The sequence below is a fragment of the Zeugodacus cucurbitae genome, chromosome 3, assembly GCF_028554725.1.
Source record: "Zeugodacus cucurbitae isolate PBARC_wt_2022May chromosome 3, idZeuCucr1.2, whole genome shotgun sequence".
NCBI lineage: Eukaryota > Metazoa > Arthropoda > Insecta > Diptera > Tephritidae > Zeugodacus > Zeugodacus cucurbitae.
Genome location: NC_071668.1, coordinates 6,319,508 through 6,331,519, shown reverse-complemented (window position 1 = coordinate 6,331,519; position 12,012 = coordinate 6,319,508). Strand labels below are relative to the sequence as shown.

The window sequence follows — 12,012 nt, the reverse complement described above, 5'->3', positions numbered from 1 at the left end:
TAGGCAAATAGTATTATCTAAAAACAACAATACATACATACGTAGAAAACTAAAAGCGATTTACGCATGTGAAAGACTGTGTTTTTGATCGTGTCTTGTGTGTAAATTCATTTGAGCTGTTTTAAATAAAATAATTCTTGTCTATGTAGTTTTGTTTTTATTTCTAATCTATATATTTGCTTCCGTTTTTCACCTCCTCCATCCGTGAGAGCTTTTGGAAGAACCAATCTCTATGAAAGAAAAAGAGATTAAACTATTTCTTACTAAACAAATATGTAGGTTTAGATCGGCAAAAGGATAGTTCTTGGCCCAATAAAATTCCACTAACGTAGAACCGATTATTGTGCAAATTAAGCTATGACCCAAGCAACTCGGTGGGGTCACTACTTTCTTATATCAAAATGTTTGATTATAATTATTGACTAATTTATATACTAAAGCCAAATTTTTCATCATTTACATTATTAAAATCAATTAAATGTCATCTATTATTCATAAACCAGTTATGTTAAATTTAAATTAACGGTTTTACAGTACAACAAAACTATTTGACATTTAAAAGTCAAATACTTCCGCAAGCACTATTTTTCGGCATTGACCAACACTGTTGACCGTACAATTTCATACAACTGGCAACGCTGTCAACTCGGGGTTTTTTCTTTAAATGCAACCCTGAGTGTAATCGGTCTCCCTTTTTCCAAATTTAGTACCAGTTTTCAGTGCCAGCAAGTATGGCGTTTGGTTAAATTCACAGCAGTGATAAATATTGAAATATTGTGAAAGCAGGAAATTGCATTTAGTTAAATATTGTCATTTGTCTAAGTAACACGAATATAAGGTGCTAATTAAAACATAAACCAATTTCAAGTGAATTGAATAAAATCGTTTTTTGTGCGTGTATACGAAAAAAAATCCAATTTTAAAAAATATACTTATTGTTGAAAGAGAAGCTGAGTGCAATTCATAATTCATACAGGTAAATACTGAGAAATCGTGAAATTCGCTTTGAGCAACATTGTTGTATTTATATTGTGATAAATTGTGGTATGATTTCTACGAATGTGCTGCAAATGGAAACATTACAAGTACATATTTGTGTAGTGAAAATCGCGAAATGAATTTGTGGTATGATTAAAAATTGTGTACACTAAATATCGAATATTATTTGAATAGAAATATTCCAAGAAATTTTGATCAAAAGGCAGAAAACGGCCAAAAAAGAAGCAAAAATTATTGACGCATTCAGATACCAATTTCCGAGAAGCGCATTTCTAATTTAGACCGAATTCTCAGAAGTGACAGACAAGACAACAGCAAAAACAGCCAGAGGCAACAACAAATTACACAGCGTTGTGTGAGCACGGCATGGTATTACGGCGAAGGCAACACAAACAACAATACAGTACGAAAAATAAATACTTGGTAAAGTGTGAATGATGGGAGCAAAATACGCGGGGTGCCGTGTGGCCAACGGATAGAGCTGAGCGCCACTTATTCAATGGCAATGTACGGCGTACAGCGTAGTGTGTGTGTGACTGTGTATAAACATACAAATGAAACAAATCAAAAAAATGAGAGCCCAAGAGCAGCTGAGAATTGACTCACGGTTGCCAACTCTTGAAAAAGGTGTGCGAGTGTGTTTATTGTTGTATGTATTGTATTATATGAGTATCAGCGTGCGGCAGAGAAAAAATACAAAACCAGACACTTCATGTTGTTTTATTTCGATTCGTGGGAAATTTTTAATTGTTTCTGTGAATTTATAATGGAAGCGAAATTAGTGAATGTCAAATTGAAAAAATAAAGAAAATAAATTTTCGCGTTAATTTTATTTGTCGCTACTTAGATCAGCAAATATTTGTTTCGCTTTCCACGAATTGTGGCTTACTACATTAATTCAGGTGTATTTAAACGCAATCATACATTAGCTTCCTATATGAATATATATATTTTAAATGTACATCTGTTTGTATGTGTATCCGCTTAAACGTCGTATAGGTAAATATATTTGCAATTGTAAACGTTTATTACTCAACCACAAAAAACATTTTCTTAAAATAACTTTGTTAGTACTTGCAAGAATGTGGATTGTTCCAACACGTTAACAACATGCAAAACGGTGGAGGCTTGTCATCGGTTGTGACATCATACTATTAATAGGTACAATACTCGTGACTCGTGCGCGCTAATTATTAGGAAGTCCCACGTAATGAGCAATTTTCTATTACCACACCGCTTAAGTTCATGCAGGTATTTTAAAAATAAAATACATTCATAAAAGTCCCGGATAGTCGCCAAGCTTGTTAGGGAATTCCTATTAAATTCATTTATTAATTTTTTCTTCGTACAAAACCTGTAAATTTCATTCTACGAAAATATGAAGTATATTTATGAGTAATAACTTTATATGTAATAGGGTAAAGTGCTTGTAGTTTATTAACCCGCCTACTTCACTGATAAGACGTATTGGTATGTTTACTGTTTGTAGATACTATGTATGTCAAGCGTTCATGGCTACATTGTTTCATACTTAGATAAACTATTTCCTAGAAAAACAACTTGTTATCGCATAGAGAATTATTATGAGTATATTGTATTATACGCAAATCGTTCTACGAAATCTGTTTAATCAGAAATTATTATTGACAATATGTACATATGCGTACATAACAATATTACTATGAAGTTGTTCTATTGGAAAATATATCAAAATAAAATTGGAATTCAAATATAATTACCACAAATTAAATGGAAAAATTTGCATACATTGTTATTCAGAATTGTATTAATAATTGAATTGCCGACCATAATATTTAAACGAAAACGTTGGACCGCAAGGTTTCTCTTATGGTGTACATATTATACTTATACTTCTTTGTATACAGATTACAAACTAACTTGTTTTTCACAAGATAATTAAATTTAATTGTGTATATGTTTTATTTTAATTCTTGGCACAAATTATCCCGAAGTGTATTCATAAATAGTACATGCAGTAGTGTAACTTGATTGTTAAGTGTGTACTACGAAAACATATGTACATACCCGTGTTTCTATCATTTTCATTATTAAGTGAAACGTGTACTATCTATGTACGTACGATGAATGGCCTTCGTCAATTTATTATGCATTTAATCTACAATATTAAGGTTATGCGATCGAATAGATATTGCTTCCTAGAAATCGACAAAGTGCTTAAGTAAGAAATGTATACAAATATTTATGTACATACTACGTAGAATGTGTGTATATACATTTTGCATCTAATAGGCAAGCTTCCAAGAAAAACGACAAAGCGCTTTTGATAACAGATTCCAAAGAAAGACAGCTTAGTTTTAATTTCAGAAGCATCGACCGATTTGGGGGTTTTGTTTGCTCTGAAAATACCTATGATTATACCCATAAATTTTTCGCATGCGACCTTTTAACATGATAAAGTTTAGCAATTCTATAAGACAGCACTATTTATTGAATACAGAGAGATGACAGCGTTATACAGTGGAGTTTCTCTAACCATAATCCACAGAAAAACATCTAGTTTGAGAGACTTCGAGTTATAGAATTTTCATTAAAACATACAATTTTTCAAAAAGCTGGAAAATATAGTTTTAAATACAGTTTTATTTAATTATTTCGCATAAAGTTTAAGTTCATACGTTAAAACATTTTTTTTTTGTAATTTTGTTGGTTGCAGTTTGCAATTGTTTGGCTCTTGACGTCTGTATCCCATGCCTTTGTTACATGATTTATGCAATCCGTAGGTGTAATATCATATTTTTTGTTCGCCTCCGTACGATATAGAGTGACTCTTTTAAAATTCTGCCTCGATAGTAAAATTTTAAATTTTGTATTAAGCCCTGGTCGAAAAGTTCGATTTATGGAAGGAGATTTGTATGAAATTTGACTTCTATTGCCACTTCAAGAGTTCTAGTTATGGAGAACATCGAGTTATAGAAGTTCGAGTTATGGAAAGAAATTTGTTTGAAACTTTGAAACCAACTCAGAAGTTCAAGTTATGGAGATCTTCCGAGTTACAGAAGTTCGTGTTATGGAAGTATGTAGATTTGAAAGATTTGAAAAATATGAAGACCGATTCTTTTAATAGAAAACTAATAATATTTTCCGTTACATAACTGCATCAACATAAATTATTACTTGTATATTTTCATAAAGATTTGTTTTCAATATTCCAATATTTTCAGTGCGAATGTACTAAGCTATATCAAATGTTTCTACAACACAAAGCTGCACACTGATATACTCAACACCATTTCCTTTTTATCATTATAACAAGTTCCAAGAAGAATCCGTGCAATACTATTAACGATTCGCTTGAATTTTGCGCCAACACGCACTCACCAACGAGCTACATACAAACTCACACAAAATTGGATGAGAGTTTCCTGGAATACCCAAACAACACAAACAACATTTTCGCTGTAACCACCTGCCCTCCGCAGGCGTATGTCAATTTAAATTATTTTGCGAAATCACTGCTACAAAATAGATGGCTGTCGTTGTCGTTGTTGTAAGTACGTGATAGATATACGAAAGTATGTACATATGTATACAGATGAGATACAGAAGTAATTTTAATTTCCAGTTAAAACTAATTAACTGAATGCCACGCTTATGTAACATCTGTATGTGTGCATGTACATAGCTGGTGATAAATATTTGTATTTGTCGACTGACGAATTTTATTGTATCAAATTTTTTTCATTTTTGGAACAGTTCAACAGTTGAATTGAGCGAGATATTGATATTTACATACTTGCACATTGTATCCGAGATTCTGTATGAAATAATCACATGCTTGTGTCTAAATATTTGGCTTACTTTCAAAATGTTTGGATTCTTATGTATATTTGTATTATATACTTTGTGTACAAATCACTGTAAGTTACTAACTCCTAACTAGGTCGTAGTTTTTTTCATTTATTACAAACAAACGCGCTCACACTCACCACTCGTACTGTGTGTATGTATTCATGCAGTCATTCACGGAAAGGATATCAAAGCGATTTTCCGGTATGTTTGTCAAGGTCTTTTACAGTTAAAACGCAGCACGAGGCATACGGTCGATTATTGTTGTAAATTCTAGTGATTGTTGTTGTCACTGTGTGTTTATTTACATCTGTAGCAACCATTTCTTCATGTAGATGTGGAATGTTTAGTGATAATAACTGATTAATGCAGCGTGCTAAATGAGTCGTTACTCTAACAGCAGAATGACCCATTAGAATTTTTGTCGCCTAACAACACGAGTAAAGTGGCGTATAAAATGTGAAATTCCGTTTATATTTTAAAATGAAAAAAATTTCAAACCAAATTTTCGCGTTAACTCGACCGACACATTGACCGATTTTTTCAACTGGATAATACGGGGCTTTATTCAATGAATCGTGAAATCCAAAGAATTGAAAAGTGGTTTCATGAAAAAATTTTTGTGTAATTTTTGTTTTGTGTGGAAGAACTTATTTTTATTAAATTGTATTTATAATTTTTTTTTCCTCAAATATGGTTTTAAGTGTAAATGTATGTATGTATGTGTATATTTGAATTCGTTTCCGAAAATTGTGCAATGACGCTTGATTGTGTTCCCAAGAAATTTTCTTTTACTCAAACATTCTGCCTTCAAAAGTACACACACACAGCCAACTGCACGTTAATAGCACACACACACACACAATAACAACACATCATTTACTTTTCTATAGAATACATTCGTATTCCAGAAACAGAAAATGAAGTGGGTTTGAAATTTCATATGAATTCCTCGTAGCTGCAAAGCGGCATACAAACAAAATGCAGATATGCACACACACACAGATAGACGCACACACACATGCAAACATACATACCGACCGACCACTGTTTGAAGTCGAATTTTGTTTTGTGTGAAAGCGTTAAGTGACCAGAATTTTACAAGGAAATTGTAGGAAGCATTAACGGAAAAATCCATTAAATACATTTCTGCGGAAGTATTTCTGGTTGAAAGTGGTGAGTGAGTGAGCACGGGTAAACGACATCATGCGCATAAATATTGTACTTACGACAAGAACGATAACTGTAAAATGTCTGTATATCATAGATGCATATTAAACATAAGATAACATAACATATAATATTATTGTACATATCGTATGTGTGTATATATGTATGTATGTATGCATGTTGATATTGCGATTTGACACCGCCCTTTCAATAGACCAATTATATTAAAAGATATGATGAAATACTTGATGGCTTTCTGCAACTTAAAAATATTTACAATATTTGCGTGTAGGAAATTTAATTTGGTTAACCAAACTGAATTTTATAAGGGGATACAGATTTTTTAAAAAGAGCGAAGGAAGATCTTAGACTTACTGACTAATTTTGATATCCGGAGTGATTTTTACCGTCAATAACTACAATTGATATATTAACTGCTTTAGTCTAATCGACCTTAGGCCTAACTCTAATCGAAAGGAATCTATTCTAACTCGATCGATCAATTTAATCATCATCAACATTCGGTTCTCCATAACCGGCACGAATGTGGATCCCAAGAATTGTCATCCAGGCTGCATTCCTCAAATTATTTGAGACATGTTTCCAGATGCTCAAACAACAATCAATTTACAATAATTATGTTGTTCTCCGAAGTGTGTACTAACGACAGATGCAAACAGAAATCGACCAAAAGTCCACCACCACGAGTTATTATTAAATATTTTCCCTGCTGGGTGCGCTTCTTTGATATACTCATATGTATGTACTTGCAGTTTTGTAGTATTATATTCATGTATTGTTAGCATAGCAAGCAGCAGCAGACACTTAATGGTAAACGCCAACCAACCGTCGTCCAACAGCAGATGGTAACCATTGAGTGTGAGTCACGGCATATTGTTGTTGGGCCTGCTGTACTGATGACGGTTGCTTAGTTGGTTGGTTGGTTGGTTGGTTGGCTGGTGTCAGCAGCATGCACCACATCACAATATTATTCTACGAAATTGAAATTATTAACTGCTGAACCAACTGTCGCATTGTTCGTTGGACTCACTCACATATTCGCAATAAAAAAAAAAGATTAATCGAAGATCAAGAAATTCGAGGGATCAGCCTTTTGAAATTTTCGCTGAAATTCTGCGTATTGCAGACTCATTGTCGTTTTTTTTTGTTTTGTGTTGGCAAGCCAACAACTACAACAATAAGCATTTCAAACAGTCATTGTGATCATGAGTGTCTTAAAGGAAATGTAGTATCTGGAGGCATTTGAAATAATATGCACACTTACTCAATATATAATTTCTATGTATGTATGTACAAAGGTCATTCTAACGGCGGGTATTCTTTTAAACACAAGCAGCTGTTATAGAACAATTAGTAATAATTGTATGCTTACGTATATTTGTAAATCACCGAAAGATTGAGTTTCGTAAAAATTAATTTGCTCACAAAATAATTGCAAGAAAACGTTTCAGTTTAGTATTGAATAATATGTGTACATATGTAAGTATATTTCTTGAAATAATGAAATAATTATACAAATTATTGTTATTGTACTATTCTGTAGTTTTGCTATCTATTGTGGTTGTTCATGTGTGTATGTGTGTGCACCTTAATACCACATTAATTCCTAGCATTTTCATGAATGAGCGCCACAAAAGCGCCAACAATATGTGATGAATATGCATGTGAGCAGCGTACTTGGAAAGTGAAAAGTAAATCTAATTTCAAACTTGTGTGCGCTTGTGTTTATGGTGAAGAGTGTGAAATTCGCTGAAAATTGATAACAAATATAAGTTTATGGGAGAATTGATTTTAATTATTTAGAAGCACGTAGCAGTGCTGAAAGTGCTATAAAGGCATTCGCGCTTTTGCTTTCGCCGCACAAGTGTGCTGATCTCTCTGGGGTGTGTTAAACAATTTGCATTGCTAAATAAAATTTAATAAAACGAAATAAAAAAGTGTGCGGCGCTCAACTAACACATCGTGTATGCAGACAACGTAAATGTTAATGTAAATAAAATCTGAGTTATACAATAAATTATACAAGTGATGGTTTTCTAAAAAATTAAAGATACGAATTTAAACATTTTTTTTATAACTTAATTAACTTATTTTCTATATATTCAATCAATTCTCTTTATATTGCAGTTGTCTTCTGATTCTGTTGCGTCGCATTAATTTACACACATATGCATGTAAATAGATAAAAATTATCAACTTGTATAAATATCTTCCGATGGGGCACCGTTCCAGCAAATTATCTGCTGGCCTCACCAACGGTAACAAGAGCTCAATTAAAGAAACAACAACATCGTCTAAATTATCCAAACATTCGTCTCATCGTCATTCTTCACGTTTTCCCAAATCGTCTTCACCTGCCAATAGTGAACAATCTAACAAGATCTATAGAAATTCAGTAGCATCACTGACCAGCAATAACGTCGCTGCTGTCTACGGTGATAAGTTCTTACCGATTTTGCGTTTGGATAGCGATTCAATAGCCGAGAGTTCAAATCTGTCATCAGTGACCAGCAGTTCATCCGGTCAGATTATTATAAAAATACATTTCAAAACACATTCACCGTCAGAGATGGATAATGCACAACAAAACTTGGTGGACACAAATTCCAATAAGTTAACGCATACTACAGAAAGTGCTGGTGTTGTGGAAGCTGCAGGCAGCTCCATTAATTCAATGTTGAACAATAACAACACCAACAACAGTAGAACGTCACTACCGAATAATTTAAATTTGTTACGCATTACGGAACCTTTGGCGGAGCAGGAAGCGGATGGTGCTGGCAATGTTGAGTACTACGAGGTAGCGGAAGACAACACTGCTGTAACTCAAAGCAGGTCAACGGCAAGCAGTCGTCGTCAAAAAGCCAAGTCGGCTTTCATGAATTTCAAGAGCATGCTGGAATCCTCATCCTCAAGCAGTTGTAAGACGCGTCTATCAAATAGCAACAACAATAATCATAGCACCGATAGCAGCTCTAATCATTCCCGAAACAACACACAAATGCTGCCAGTCTCAGCTGAAGAACATTTACGACAGAAGCAATTCCGGCCGGCCAGCAGCGATGTCAGAATGTCACTACCCACGCCCAGCTCTTCCAGCTTTCAACGTGATAGTGCTGTTAGTAACGTTAATTCTATGACAACTTCCACCTCACATACTCCAACTCCCGTATCGATAACTACCTCAAACACAGCGCAGCCACCAACAAATGATCAACTAGCCTTTTGGGCGTCCAACAAAGATTTGATAATCTCTTCCATAAATGTAGTGGTTTGTCCAACACCAGCAACACCGGCGGTGACTGTGACGGCGACGACAAGCAAGTCTGCAGACCGTGTACCGACAACGGCGAATCGAAGCGGTATTAGAAACGAAAACGCCTTAGTGGGCGAAGAAAAATGCAGCAGTAATCAGCAAAGAGATGGTGAAGTTCACGAGCACACAAATATGCCACAAACTTCAGCGACGAAGAAAGCCGCACGTGTCTTATCCACAGCGACATCGCCCATTGTACATTCACAAATCGATTTTGTACACTACCTCGTGCCAGATTTGGAGCGTATTTTCAATTCGAGTTTCTACTGGGGCAAAATGGATCGCTATGAGGCTGAACGCTTGCTGGAGGGCAAGCCTGAGGGCACATTTTTGCTCCGCGATTCTGCGCAAGAGGAGTACCTGTTCTCGGTAACATTCCGCAAGTACGGACGTTCATTACATGCGCGCATCGAACAGAGTGGCCACAAATTTAGGTAAGTCATTAATATTTCGTACAAAATTGATGATTTTTATATTAACACGGTTTTCAATTTATCCCTTTAGTTTCGACAGTCATGACCCAGCCGTATTCAGCACATCCACAGTGACCGGTTTGTTGGAGCATTACAAAGATCCCGGCAGTGTTATGTTCTTCGAGCCAATGCTGACCGTACCATTCCACCGCAAAAAAGTATTCTCCTTGCAGCAGTTGGCACGCGCCGCCATTGTATCGAACACCACCTACGACGGTGTAACCGGACTGGAGCTGCCAGTGTGCCTAAAATCCTACCTTAAAGAGTACCACTACAAACAGAAATTGCGCGTGAAACTACTCGACGAAAGACTACTCACATATACCTAGTGTCCGCTAAACGCGGCCAATTATCGGGCCGCCATTGTGACCGGCACAAATGCAGTGAGTGCCACCGCTGGCGCCAGTGATGCTGGTCGCATCATGTTGCATGCTACTACGTTTGGCGTAAATGTTGGTGATGGCAGTGGTGTGGGGAGTAATTTTGTTGACGGTTTAGTGAATATGCGTGTGGTATCGGTGGAGGCGTTGCACGACCTTGTCGATCTCGAAGATCTGCAGCATGCAAACACATTCGTTACATATGTACAACACTCGACTGTAGTGGAACAATTGAACACGCAAAGCAGTAGTTGTGCCAGCAACGACGCATGCACGAAACGTCAACGACGTCAACAACTGCTGAAAATACCGAATCGCATGACAGAATTACTAAGCCGTGTAACAGCGAATTTGAACTGTTACAACAATATGCAACGTCACCGTAGGCACCGTCAAACCGAAAGCATGCCAACGCAAAACCAACAAAACTAAGCTAAACAAATTTACTACATAAATAAATATATACATATAAGACAATCCCAGTGAATACGAGAATCAAAATAGCAACAAACAAAAACTCCAAATGATGTGAGACGGGCGTAATGCACAAAGCAGCAGTATCAAGCGAGAAAAGCTTACACTCTTTTTTTTTTGTTTTTAATTTATATTGTAAATGATGAGGTATCAAAATAGTATTAAGCAGCAGTTATGTGTTACGGTGATATTTTGTTGTAGCCAGTCGGCAAGCGGCGCTTAAGTGTAAATTCATGCTCAAAGCACGAGTCTACACACTTAAGTGCTGCAATTGGCCAACTGGTTGTGTGCACACAAAATGCATTTGCGAAAATAGTATTTATGCTAGTTAACTGGTAGCTTAGTTTAATGTTGAATATAAATCTATTAAAATTGTACGTAATATAAAATGTGCATATATGTATCTGTATATGTAGCTATGTTATACGCTTGTTACTATATTAATTCATAGAATTTTCGTTTAGTTCATTTAAATGTAAAAACAAAGCGCTAGTTTTATGATTATAGCTAATTTCATTATTTATTTTGCCCATAAATGTATGTAGTTCTATTTATAACAATTCCGACATTCGTGCATCTATGAGCTCTCTACTCTCTCTCTCTCTATATCATTACATCATGCCTATTCATGTAGCCAGCTAAGGCATAACACCTTTCTTCGAATCCTTAATGATTTATTTATTTATTTTTTTCTTTGTTATATTCAATAAAAAAAAAACTTATAAATCAATTGATTGTAAATATGTATGTGAACAAATTATTGTTAATAACATTGTCCCTGTAGCTGTTACTTTTTGTTGCTGGAAGTTTAATATAAATATGTATATGTAATTATTGCTAATGTCGGCAAATACAAAGAAATCGCAGAGAAAGTACAATATACAATTTGCAGTCACAGTGTTCAGCTGTACTTACATATCCATGACTGTAAAACTGAATTTATTATAAATACAATTGTTTAAACTCGTTTTGAAAAAAATATTTATGTATATATAAAATACAACTAAAATAGCAGTAAACTCAAACTTGGTTTATTATTTAAAAATATGGAGCGGATGTTTCCAAGTTCAAGAAGTGGTTAAAACCAATAGGAACAGAACGGACCCAGATTTTTATACGGCTAAGGACTTTAAAATAAAAATAAATAAAAAATAGCAGTTCGAAATAAAATTCTTCAAATTATTTCGAACTGCTTGAGCGGTTTCGTTTTGGTATGTTTGTAAGGTCAAGAGGTGTTTAACGCCAATAGCAATCCATTTTAAGGTTAGACGGGTCTACGCAGATGATGAGCTGTATGTGTTGTTCGACGACATAGACATAGACCAGCGAATAAAAAGACAGCGGCTACGCT

The 12,012-nt window shown here is 35.0% G+C and overlaps 1 protein-coding gene across 2 annotated transcripts; it reads left to right on the top strand.

Annotated features, from left to right (window-relative positions):
* Window positions 1–699: 699 nt before the first annotated feature.
* On the top strand, window positions 700–11,404 carry LOC105218184 (uncharacterized). 2 transcript variants are annotated; one of them, XM_011193605.3, is made up of 3 exons: window positions 700–976; window positions 8,146–9,768; window positions 9,839–11,404. In XM_011193605.3, exons 2-3 carry the CDS (start codon window positions 8,234–8,236, stop codon window positions 10,134–10,136), a joined length of 1,833 nt encoding a protein of 610 aa, XP_011191907.2. In that variant the 5' UTR covers window positions 700–976; window positions 8,146–8,233; the 3' UTR covers window positions 10,137–11,404. The 2 variants fall into 2 exon arrangements, with proteins under 2 accessions (XP_011191907.2, XP_011191908.2); XM_011193606.3 differs by lacking the exon at window positions 700–976 and adding an exon at window positions 7,610–8,007.
* The last annotated feature ends 608 nt before the right edge of the window (window positions 11,405–12,012 follow it).

Excerpts from the sequence above, each read along its gene's own strand:
- LOC105218184 (XM_011193605.3), top strand. The coding sequence starts at position 8,234 with ATGGGGCACCGTTCCAGCAAATTATCTGCTGGCCTCACCAACGGTAAC. Across the intron at positions 9,769-9,838 it reads CAGAGTGGCCACAAATTTAG|TTTCGACAGTCATGACCCAG; the intron begins GTAAGTCATTAA and ends TTATCCCTTTAG.